General features: G+C 44.6%; 1 protein-coding gene across 1 annotated transcript in view; it reads left to right on the plus strand.

Annotated features, from left to right (window-relative positions):
- Positions 1–13,211, plus strand: part of DSCAM (DS cell adhesion molecule) — a 744,700-nt gene that overhangs the window by 624,527 nt on the left and 106,962 nt on the right. The window contains exon 19 of the mRNA XM_029214644.1: positions 12,269–12,509. Coding sequence (XP_029070477.1) covers positions 12,269–12,509 — 241 coding nt within the window. The remainder of the gene's footprint in view (positions 1–12,268; positions 12,510–13,211) is intronic.

Below are 13,211 nucleotides of genomic sequence, written 5' to 3' on the forward strand. Positions count from 1 at the left end.
ATGTACCACATCTGCTTTATCTATTCATCTGTTGATGAATATTTAGGTTGCGTTCATGTCTTGGCTATTGTGAATAGTGCTGCTATGAACATGTATCTCTTTGAATTATAACTCATGTATCTTTTTGAATTATAGTTTTGACCAGATATATGTTCAGGAGTGGGATTGCTGGATCATATGGTAGCTCTGTTTTTAGTTTTTTTGAGGAACCTCCATGCTGTTTTGCACAATGGCTGCACCCACTTAACATTTCCTTGAGAAAAAGGTTCCCTTTTCTCCCTCTCCGGAATCTGTTGTTTGTAGACATTTTAATGATGGCCATTCTGACCAGTGTGAGGTGCTATCTCACTGTAGTTTTGATTTGCATTTCTCTAATAATTAGTAACGTTGAGCATGTGCCTGTTGGCCATCTGTATGTCTTCTTTAGAGAAATATGTATTTAGTTCTTCTGCCCATTTTTCGATTAGGTTGTTTGTTTTTTGTTGTTGTTGAGTTGTATGAGCTGCTTGCATATTTTGAAAATTAAGCCCTTGTTGGTCACATTGTTTGCAAATATTTTCTCCCATCCTGTAGGTTGTCTTTTCATTTCCCTTGCTGTTCAAAAGCTTGTAAGTTTGATTAAGTCCCATTTGTTTATTTTTGCTTTTATTTCTATTGCCTTGGCAGACTGACCTAAGAAAACATTGCTGTGATTTATGTTGGAGAATATTTTGCCTATGTTCTCTGCTAGGAGTGTTATGGTGTCATGTCTTATGTTTAAGTCTTAAAGCCATTTTGAGTATTTTTGTATATGGTGTGAGGGTATGTTCTACCTTCATTGATTTACTAATGTGCTTAATTTTCTTAGAAAGCCATCATTAAGCCATCTTGCTGATGACATTTCCCATCTTATCAGAGAAATCAAATAGGGTAGATAAATTAGTAAAAGGGGCACAGGTGTTAGAATGAAAAATCAAAGAATAAAAGGAAAACATCTGTCCAATATGGACATGTCTCCTAAGATAAGGGAAGGAATGCGATGTTACTTTTATCATTTAAAATAGGCTGGACCAAGTTCTTCTGGGTCTGTTGCAGGAAGAACTCCAGCCAGGAAAGCAGGAGTCAGCTGCCTTGGGAGACTTTGGGCATCTAATTTCCACATTCCATTTTCACGGTTACATGGGGTAGGACAGAAAAATACAACATATGCTTTCGGATTCATTTCACTAATACAAATATATTTAATTTAATGCACTAAGATGTAACCAACTAACTCTATTTCTAGGTAACCTTCCACAGTTTTTTTAAAGGTCAATCTCCTCTTTGTATTAAAATTTTTGAAAACTGATTTTACATCCTTTCAGTTCCTGTGATGGAGTCCTTCCATTGGTACATTCTTTTGAAAATGTTGAGTCCAAACATAAATGGTTTTTGTGCTTTGAGGAATCACAGAAATACAGGAAATAGAATAATGCTACTTTTTAAAAGTATATTTTCATTCTCATTTCCCCTCCCTGTCACAATCTAAAGTGGGAATAAGCCCTGTCTTTATATAAATAACAGAAGAATTCTGGAGGCATGTTCTCAGTGACTCCTAGAAGTGAGAATTCGCAGAGAAGGAAAATACGACGCAGGGAAAGTGTGGTGTCACTCCCGGGGGTCTGGACAGAATCACTGGCTCTCCTTGCTCCTGGGAATGTGTCAGGCCCATCCCCCCACTTCAGACCAGAGCTTTCCTTGGGGGGGCCCCTTGTCCAAATGCTTCTAGCATGTTCCTGACAGGGCAGAGTAGCCTATTGGATGCTTTTCAATGTTCTTTTCCTCCATTACCCATTCATGAGTGTTGATGCCTTTAATTGAGGCCAAAGACTTTCATTACCCAAGAACAGACAAGAGACTCTACTTAGCTCTGCAGGAGCAATGCCATCCTTTGCTTATGCTTAGGACCATCACTGAGGTGTAGGTGGCAGGTACCATATCCCGGACCAAAGGTCCACTGTGGATGCAGGCATTCTTTGTCTTCTGATAGAACACAGGCTAGAACTTTGACATCCCAGCAGGGAGGGTCACTGACTCCCCTTTGGTCCAAACCCTGGGCTTTCTCCAACACCCCCTCTCTCGGAGGTGCTTCTCCTTCCACCGTTGATAATCTCCCCACATCCCTCCCTGCCCTCAACCTCCAGCCCACAGAGTGGATCTCACCCTGCAGGCAGCTCTGTCCACAACACTGTGTCCTACAGGGGTCTGCAACCTGTTCCTGTCAAGGGCCAGAAAGCAAATAATCTAGACTCTGTGGGCCATGAGGTCTCTGTCACTGCCCCTCAACTCTGCCACTGTAGCTCAGAAGCAGACACGGCAGATACGCAGCTGGGTGGGTGCAGCTGGGCTCCAGTAGAACCTGACTCAGCCCCACTGACATTTGAAGCACGTATAATTTTCACATGTCACATACTAGTCTTTCTCTTTTGATTTTTTGCAGTCATTTAAAAATATGTAAAAAATATGTACATTCTTCGCTAAGAGCCATATAAAAACAAGTGGCTAAAGGACCTGGTCCCAGGACCACAGTTTGCCAACCATGTTTAATAAACCAAGATGATACCAAAAGAAGCAGCCACGTACAATTGAAACTCGTCACGATAGCTGCCTGTTCATTGGTCCCCTGGGCAGAGATTTAAAGCACTGTGGGACTCTTCCCTGCCTCTTGCACTAGCTTAGCAGGTCTGGGTCAGATGTGGCCCCCTAAATCTCTGTGGCCTACTGATGGGTCCATCCGGCCCTCCATGGCCACTCTGCCATCCACGGGGGCACCCCTTCCCTGCAGGGGAGTTCCTCTTGGCTGGATACCCCTGTCTGCATGGGGGAAGCCAAGTCCTTTGGGATCGCTCAGCTGCCACTAAATAGCTAGGACCCCAGCCTTCACACTCACAGACTAGTACACACTGCCTCTTGGCATCAAAACCAAAACCCTGTTTTCCCTAAATTCCCGTTACCTGCAGGCTCAGAGGTACCGGACCAGCCTCCCAGAACCTCAGAGTCTCTAGGTGGATTCTTTCCTGGCTGGGCCTTGGCTACACCCCTTGTTGGCCCATGGAAACTTCCACAGCCCCCCTCCTCACCCCCTCCCTGCTCTTCCCCTGCTCTGAGCCCAGGGCACCTCCCTCTCCTTGTCACTTCTGATTGATTCCACTCCCAAGCTCTGGCACACTGAGCCATCACCCTTCTGGCAAAGTCTCTTTCTCAGAAGTCTTCTCTAGCTTCTCTGAGCTTCGGAAGCCACCGTGCCCTCCTTACCAGCTACCTGAGTTGGACGTAGGACCTTAAGAAGGATGCACAGCATCTAGCGGCCCTGATGTTAGGTGGGGGATGTCCCTAGAGACCTCAGAGCTGATAGGTAAACCCAATCCTAGTCTGCATATGTTCTGTGAATTCCTTTGTTAAGGCGTCAGCAGCAACCACTGGATAAGCCTTTATGGCTGGTGAGAAATGCTCTGTGTGGCTACCAGAGAATGGGATTTGCAAAGGACGGAAAAATTCAAAAACGGAGGGTTTTAACAAGAGTAGCTACTCAACAAATGTTTGTTGGTGGGATGAATGAATGAATGAGTGAATGAGTGAATGAAATGGGAGCTACCCTACAGTTTAGAAATTGAAAAAATGGCACCCTCTTGTACAGAAGTTAGCCTTAAGTTCATCCCACAATATTCTCCAAAATGTTTCTAAAATTCTGCGTTTGTGTTCCAAGCCAACGCACACCCTTGGTCACCATTTCCTCCGCCAAGTCTGACTAGACTACGGTGACCATCCAGCTCCAATTCCAAGTTCTTGGCCTCTCCAGATAGTACACACTTCAAACACTTTGTCATTCATCGTAACTTAAGCGTGTCTCATCATCAGATCACGTGTCCACTTTTTATTTCACACCACGTGGCCCCTTGGCTCTTTACCTGTCCCTTGACGAACAATAACATTGAGGGGGGAGCCACATGGCCGCACGTATCCCTTGTAGGAGACCTACAATGCCGAGAATGAGCTTAGAGCCCCCGTGGATGGCAGAGTGGCCGTGGAGGGCCAACCCAAGGAGAGAGACAGGAAGGAAAATGTGCTTTGAAGCAACGACGTAAGACTCCTCCTCTGTCTGCCATCTCTCCCTGAGAACCCACGGTCCATTCATCCAGAGAGGCTGTGCCGTCCATCCACGGGGACTGGGGAGCCCAAGCAGGGCTCTGTCCAGCAAGGCAGCTGTTTCCCCTCCACCCCGGCCCCCCTGTGAAGAGGTCCCTTTGTTGCTGTGTGACTCCCGGACCACAGAGGGCTTATGGTCCTATTTGCGTTCAATCCCTTCTGTTCTGCAGAGACCAGGAAAATGGGTTATTGGTGACCTGAAACATTGGGGAATGTGCAGCCGTTGCTTTTTAACGAAAGTCCATCCCAAGTGAGGCCAGTCCTAAACCTTTTAATGACTTTGAGCGACAACCACAGTGGTTCTCAGACTGGAGCTTGCTCAGCGTCCCAGGGAGGGCTTATTAAAACACAGACCAGCACGCTCTCCCTGTAGCCAGCATGTGTTTCTGAGTCAGCAGGTCTGGGTGGGGCCCCAGCATTTCCCTAGGTTTCCTACACTCACTCCACCACTACCCAGTCACCTCATATACCTCCCTGAAGGGTCGCTGGAGCTGCTCTCCATTCCTGAGCCATCTCTTATTCCCTCACCACCTGCAGCCAGGTCCACTGATTACTTTCCTATAACATTGCCCCCCTTCTCTGGGAGTCCTCCTGCACCCATTTGGAAAAGGCATCTCTTCCTTTTCCCTTCCACAGTCCCTTGTGCAAATCTTCACCACTGCCATCATCACTTTCCACTTTACTCACGGATTCGCTGCACATCTTCCCTGCACGCAATGCCTTGTATAGAAGAGGCACCAGCTGCTGGCTGTTACAGTTAATGCATCCATTCACTGAACAAGTTATGGAGCTCATGCTGTTTATATTGGGGAGCAGGGAAAGGGGCTGGAGGAAGCACACAGAGATGAAACAGACAGTCCCCCACCCCTGTAATAAAAGGGAAATGAGGACAGACTACATTTTAAGTGAATTTGGAGGAATCTAAAAGGAAACGTTTCAAATCATTTTTCAACTGAATTACTCCACACGTCGGAGTGACGCAGTGTTCCCAGAATGCAGGATTCTGCAGTGGACGCCTTGGGCTCTCCAGGTCAGCGGATGGACCCTGACATTGAGGAAAGTCCGCCCGCCAGCAGTGAGGAGGGGGAGGGGAGCGTGCCAGAAACAGGACCTGGCTGGTGGTTTTCTGAAGATGAGCTGCTTGTTCTAATCACTCACAGCCACACTGGTGCCCTGAGCATTTGCTCATCCCTGTTTCTACCCTCCCTGTAAAGAGCGGAGAATCTGCCACAGGTGGCTCGCAGGCTGATTCGGGCGGACATGTAAAATGCAGGCACTTGCAAACCACACGAGGAAATTGACACGGGGCTCCTGTTGTCATGGAGATCAAAAGAGATGGTTTCTTAAAGAAAGTGAGGGCTGGGGGGGATTTGGAGGCTGGAGAAGGGGCTCCTCAACAGATGTGAAAGAAAGCTGTTTAGGGAAACCACAGGAGAAAAAACAAAGTCAGGGCTGGAAGGGGAGAAAGAGAGGACCACAGACAGCAGATAAATGAGACAAATGAAAAGAAATCTGGATCATTCCTGGATGCAAAGGCGAAGGAAAGGAAGAGGAAATTTCAACATGGGAAAACAATGAATCCTCACAAGAAAAACACAACAGTGGATAGCTAAGGCCTTCTCTTAGAATAGTAGTGCATTCAAAGGGCTTTGAGAAAAGGTAAAACCAGAACACTCACATATCAAAGTCATCTGTAAATGACAACATCATCCTGCATGGAAAGACACTCAGACTGTTGAATTCTTGACTATGGAGTGAAGGGAGCCCTTCTTCACTTTAGCTTTTTTGCTTTCCCCCAATCACTTACTTTCCAACGTCTTCCTCTAATATGCATTAAAAGGGCTGGTTGCCAGGAGAGGTTTGCTATAAATCTGTTGGTCGGTCTTCAGTGATCCTTATTGTAAGCATGTGTGACCCACTGGCTGGATGACGAGTGCATAAACTCTGCAATCCTTGTTTTAAGCAGGAAACAAAAATGGACAACATTGTCCAGATAAAATGGCTCTTCAGAAGCTATTTTCCTCCCTGATGGGGTCTAGGAAATGAAATGGACCCCTCCCAATGCTGCCTAAATCTCCCATCTTGATAGGTTGGCCGCCATGCTACATGACAGCACGGAAGCCAGCTCTCAACTTGAACTCACACGTCCAGGCTGGGGCACACTGCCTGAGAGCTCCCTCTGAACTGACTGACCCAGGCCTCTGATCAACAGCTGCATCCTTGGTCTGGAGTCCAGGCATCTCTTCCGTCTTTATACCCTGCCCATTAGATCTTTATTCAGTAAGATATAAATCTTAGGTCATTCTTACCCATCATTTTTTTACACCTCATAAATGCTCAGAACCATTGTCTTCTTTATCTACAATAAATTTTTTGAGAATGTCCACTGTGCTGAAGTCTTGATTTGGACAGGGCAGTGGGTCAGATTTCAAACATTTTTTTAGGAACTCTTGTGCTCTTGGCGCTTGCAGTCAAGTTCTTGGAGACCAGACATTTGATATGTTAATGGTGACCATAGAGGAGATGGAAGTGGCCAATTCTTGCTGAGCTGATGGTGGTTGGGTGAGTGCCAGTGGAGACCAGAGGAAGGAGAGGACTCCTTGGATGGAGATAGTCAAAGGAGGCTCCCCAATGAGTTGGACGTGGAGCTGGCCATGGAGTGAGTCATGTATTGATAGTGGAACAAAGGAAGAAGTGCATTCTCTGACTGGGGCTTTCATGAGATGAGAAAGTGTAAGAGAGTTGGAATACCCACGCTTAATCAAGCAGTCAAAGAGAATCCTAGGTGGAGGGACATCCAGGAGACATTAGTCTGGAAAGACTCCTGTAGGGCTCAAATCTTACAACAGGCACTGTTGAGATTGGGGGAGAGGGGGGGCATGATCAAAGTGGCTTCTTAGGATACTTGTCTTCTCCAGTATCTTGCAACCCAGATTCAAAATGTGTTTCAAGACCCCTACCTGATTCCTTCTTCTACGTTTCTTCCTACCCCAACATTAACTCCATTCTCTTAGTTTCATGAAAGCAAACAATTATTTTTGACCCACTTAATCAGTTGTTCTTTGAGGCTGTTGAACAGCCAGAGAACAGTATCCTCAACTGCCTTCCCACCTGGATGGTCTCTCTTTGTACATCAGCCAACTGTTTCCCTTTATTCCAAGTAGACACATGCTCCAAGCAGAAATGTATCATCCAAAACAACTTTTAAAGTAAGGGGTATTATGTACTAACTTGTCTTCGGGCGATATGAAGCCCACTACCAGACAAATGGATTGAAGTGCTTCCACTGGTCCATACCCACGTCCCCTGCTGGCTTGTTGTTCATGTAACTCAGAGAGGTCCCCAGAGTCACTTCAAAAAAAGTTGGAACTTGCGCCACAGCCCTTAAATTCCCTGCACTTAGTGTACAAAATCCCTGCACTTATGGATTTTTAAAAGAGATCTGTTTTCTAATATGTCCTCAAGAATTGCTTTAACGTTAACACATTCCTAAATTTACATCTGACTATTCAACCTACAAATGAATAGTAGAACTTAAACTTTGCCTGTTACAGTTAGAATTTTTGCTTACTTTTGTGCATGAAAACAATACTTTCTCTTCATGTGATTTGCTAGATTTTTCTTTGATTAAAAATGTTTTGCTTAGTGTAACTTTACAAACCTAATTAGCAAGCGCTGCAAAAAGGAGAAGAGTTATCTGGGGCTCTGTGAGTGGTGGAAACTAAATACATCTCTTGGAAAAACCTAGGTTAGAATTCCAACTCTACACTTACCTTCTTCATCTGTAAAGAAGGATAATGAGACTTCTTGGGGTTGTTGTGAAGATAAATGGGGAGATATACATCTCACCTATTACACTGATTGGGAAAAGCAAGTGCTCAACAGGTGAAGGTGATGGAGGTGTTGGAGGTGGTGGAGGGTTAGTAGTAACTGGTGGTAGTGATTTTGGCCCTGAGTTAGTGTTGGAGGTGATGGTGGTAACAGTGATACTTAGGGTGATGTTTATGTCAGTGGTGATGGTGGTGGATGTATTGGAGGCATGGCAGTGATTTATTGATGGAGGAGGTGATAAGGATGGTGGTAAAGGTGGGAGAGGTGGCCGTGGCATAGGGTAATGGTGGTGATGGTGATGATGGTGATGGAGATGGTGGTGATGATGGTGATGATGCAGGTGATGGAGGCGGTGGCAGTGATGAAGGTGGTGATGATAATGGTGATGGAGGTAGTGGTGATGATGGTGATGGAGGTGGTGGTGGTGATGGTGATGATGCAGGTGATGGAGTTGGTGGCAGTGATGTACGGGGATGGTTGTCTTGGGGGCATGAGGTAGTGGAGGTGGTAAGGGAGGGCGGTGTGCATGTAGGTAGTGGTGATGGTGATGGTGAAGATGTGGTGGTAGAGGTGGTGAGTATTGATTGGTGGTATTCACCGTGGTCGTGGTGAAGGAAGCTACTGTTGTAACTGAATTAGAAAGAGAAATAACCGAGAGATGATTTCAGCACACTAACTTTTATGAAAACAGCTTTATTGGGATGAAATTAACATACCATCACATTTGCTGTTTTAAGTGTACGATTCCATGTTGTTTTGTATGTTTACAGAGATGTGCAGCCATCACCAGAATCTAATTTTAGATAATTTTCATCACTCACAACAAAGCCCATACCCATTAGTATTCACTCCCCATTTCTCCCCCAACACAATCCTTTTTAGATGGTTTTCAAAACCTCTTAGGGCCCGCATGCTGTGAAATCAAAAGTGCATATTTCATTTGTAAGAAAAATCCATCGCTTCTTTCTCAGGTGCAACAATTCATTCTGCATGATAACTAGCGATTGTATTAGAGCCCTGGAAAGAAATGTGTGAAACCACTGCTACCTTCAAATAACTCACCACTCTATTCATACATATCTCTTCAAAATCAGAATATTAAGAAAGAAATATTAAGAAAGGAGAGCTCTCTTCTTTGTTTCTTGTGGTAAACACAGTCCCTTGCATTACCATATTGGATTTCATATCTAAAAGAATAATAACCAAAAAATCCTATCTCATTAACAGTCAACTGAAACACAACCTTTTTGAAATAAGATACCCAGTAAGTCCCACTTCTGGGACTTCAGCCCAATAAACAAACTTAAAAACAGATGCACTGTATCACAGAGGTTCATTTGTGGTAGGAAATAAGTTACAAAACAATATCCCAAACAACATTGTTGGAAAAATGAGTCAATAAAACATGGAATATGATTTTTAAAAACTGGAAGTAAACATGAAAGTATGATCATAATAACATATTAAATAAAAATAATCAGTCACTAAATTGTAGAGTATGAAGACAACCATGTGAAAACCAAACTTCAATTTCACTTAGAGAAAAAAACATATCAGAATTTGAAGAGTGATTACATAGGAATGGTGGCTGTATACTTTTATTATTACAAAAAAAAAACACTAAAATAATTTTCTACAAAATATTTTGCAGAAGAATCTAATAAACAAAAATAACCTTCGTGTCACTCCAGAATTAGCAGGACTAAAATTTAGTTCTAAGAAAAATGTAAAGGATGTTCTATTTCTTTTGTACAAAATATTTAAACTGAACAGGACAAAACCCGCTGTGTTGCCTATCCTATTTAAGCAGTTAGAATGTGTTTTCACCCTCAGAAAGTGAAAAAAGGAAGATTTCTCCACCCACCTATCTGTGCAACCAAATCACGGGCATGATTAATCCCCCCAAACCCAGGAAGGGAAATGTCAGCCAGCAGGTCCCTCTGCTTGTAGAAGATTCAGCTGAATTGGGCACTGTGAGTGAACATTTTCTCATGGGCATTTGCCTCCACTCCCTACACCCCCTACCTGATCAGACTCCATAGCTCCCGTCCTGGGATCCTGACTTGGCACCTTAGGGAGACTTAAATCGTCACAGGGAGCCCGTTGAAAAATTAGAATGTTTTTTAAATTTAAAAAGTCCTTTATATTTGGGTGACCATATTAAACATTAAAAAGCTTTGTGAAATAGGAGAAATATCTTTGTTTTATATTTGACTTATCCATGGCTTTTGGAGGGAAATTGATTTTGCTAATTAGTGCAATGATACAAATGCAATTCAGTGGTTTAGGTAAAACAAATTCCAGGTAATGGAATTCTCGACATCTGAAATCTTTGGATCCAATTTTAAATCAGAGTGAAAAGTTGTAGTTCGCCAATGCAAAAGCAGGAGCGCATAGACACTTGCTTATAATAAGAAAGCGGTGTGCTTTTGTGTCAACGTCTGACTGCCAACTTGACTGAAGAAGTAATGGTTTCCAGGCTGTTTCTTTGATACCTATTAGCACCAGGTAAATGCCTGAAATCAGACGAGTTGTTGAGAAAGGCAGTGGCATCCAAGAAAACCATAAATGAGGAAACTCGCCTGAAAAAGGAAATGTGATTTTACTGCTCTTGTATAACTCAGACAAACACCCAAAGACAGCTGGCGACATTCATGCCGCGAGGGGCTGGCGTGGTAGGTAATCCACAGGCATCTGCTGAATTCGTTCATGGTTCTGTCTGTCCCGACCTTCTTCTGCCTTCTTCCTGCTGGTGGTCCAGCCTCACCCCACCCCCATCCTGGGCACATCCTCTCTGTCTGCCATTCCTCACCCCTGGGCATTCAGCATCCCCCCCCGCCAATCCATTCCAACTGCTCTGTCTCTCCCACCCAACACCCTCCCTCCCCTTCCGGAGCCCTGGCCATCCCTCCAGCCCCGCCTGCTGTCAGCATCTTCTGACTACTTCAGGCCACGCTCATTTTGCCACTTTCGAGAAGCCTGCTGGCCTTCACGGTCCAGTACCACACACCTGAACACTTCAGATTTCTCTGCAGTTTCCTGAGTGCGTATTTCCTCTCTCCAATGGGATTGTAAGCATTTTCAGAAAGCTTTTCAGAGCCCCAAGAGAACTTAATCCACGGTTTGTACTGAAATACACATGTACACATACACATGCACATACATACACATATCTGCTCACACATATGCACACAGAGACATAATACAAATACACACACTCAACACACACGCACACACACACACAGCTGTTGATTGCCTGAAAGCCTACCACACCTTTATTACTTTAGAGCATCACTTTGATGCTGTTCTTAAAACATACTTGAAAAAAGTCTGGATTCTTAAAAAGTCCAACATGTCAGCGAAAACTGTTCTGTTTTTGACTCGTAACTCTAGCCTCACCTTGCCCATCTTAAATCACCATAAAATGATCCCCGAATGATTCAGGCCTTAATGAAAGAGCTTTGCCTTCCTGCCAGGGGTGGACTCCCCTTCACATCCAGCTTTCGACGTGCAAACACCTTTGTTCTGGAATATTTCATTAGAGTATAAGCTCCATGAGGGCAGGGACCTTTTTTAAAAATCACTTCTGTTCCCCAGTGCCTGGAACAATGTGGCAGAGTTCCGTAGATTTTGCTGGGTGAAAACACGAACATCAGTCTCCCCAGGTGATGGTTGGTGTAGGCAGAGGTACCACAGACGCAATCCATCTTTCCAAACTTCCCCACCACTTAGAGAAGTCGGCTGTCCTGGCAGCATGAGCGGGAGGGGCTGGGAGCACAGGCTCTGTGGTGGATTCCCCTCCTGTCCCTCATGTCTGTGGGACCTCCTGTGTCAATGAAGGTCTTGGGGGTGCTGTGTCCCAGGGCTGCAGTGAGGGTTGGGCTCATTCGCGCAGGTAAAGGCAGAGCACCTGGCCACGAGCAGCCTCTAGGTATGAGTTTGCTGCTACTATTACTATTACTACTGCCACACCTGTTATGATTATTTCCACGCTTATTCAATTTCATTTTTATTTGCCTAAGAGGAGGGCAGGTGCCGGTTTTCCTCTTGTCACACCTCGAGTGTTCTTTTTGGTTTGATTGTTTAGCTACTCACATTGTACTTGGTAACTTTTCAACGTCCAAATTATTCACGGAGTATAATTCGTAGCTTGGCCATAGGTATACAGTAGGATTAACCAGCTTTCGAACAGGTTTAAAGCATCTGAAAATAACATTGTTTTTTACCAAATCACAAACAGTGTTCTTTAGTGATTCTTCTCTTTCCTGTTTAGGCTCCCAAGAAACATCTGCAAAATGGGATTATCCGTGGCTACCAAATAGGTTACCGCGAGTACAGCACTGGGGGCAACTTCCAGTTCAACATCATCAGTATTGACACCACGGGGGACAGTGAGATTTACACCCTCAGCAACCTAAACAAGTTCACCCAGTATGGCCTGGTGGTGCAGGCCTGCAACCGGGCCGGGACGGGGCCTTCTTCTCAGGAAGTCATCACCACCACCCTCGAGGACGGTAGGTTCCAGCCGCTGCTCTGGGTCCCCAGAGCCTGGTCGCCTTCGGGCTTTGCAGTGACAATGGCATCCAGGCCGGCAGGGACTGGGGGTTCCGGTGGGGAAGCTGCCCTGATTAACTCGTGGGCTGCCTTGGTTCGGTGCCCTTGACAGACCTTGATTGCAAAGCCAAATCCATCCCTTCTTCAGCATCCTTCTCCATCAAGCCCAAGAGGTGGGCTTTTCCTGCGTGAAACCAAAGCTCTCCCTATGACTGCGGCAGTCTGGCCTGAACGTAGAAATCTGATTTTCTAAGAATTTCTCACAAATCACTGTAAAGGAGGATTTTTTTCTTTTTCTTTTTTCTTTCTTTCTTTCTTTCTTTCTCTTTCTTTCTTTCTTTCTTTCTTCCTTCTTTCTTCCTTTCTTTCTTTTTCTTTCTCTTTCTTTCTTTCTTTCTTTCTTTCTTTCTTCCTTCCTTCCTTCCTTCCTTTCTTTCTTTCTTTCCTTCTTTCCTTCTTTCTTTCTTTCTTTCTTTCCTTCCTTCTTTCTTTCTCTCCTTTCTCTCTTTCTCTCTTTCTTTCTCTCTTTCTCTTTCTTTCTCTTTCTTTCTTTCTTTCTTCCTTCCTTCCTTTCTTCCTTCCTTCCTTCCTTCCTTCCTCCCTCCCTCCCTCCCTTTCTTTCTTTCTTTCTTTCTTTCTTTCTTTCTTTCTTTCTTTCTTTC

Source organism: Monodon monoceros, unplaced genomic scaffold (assembly GCF_005190385.1).
Source record: "Monodon monoceros isolate NGI ecotype Baffin Bay Population unplaced genomic scaffold, NGI_Narwhal_1 Super_Scaffold_11, whole genome shotgun sequence".
Classification (NCBI taxonomy): Eukaryota; Metazoa; Chordata; class Mammalia; order Artiodactyla; family Monodontidae; genus Monodon; species Monodon monoceros.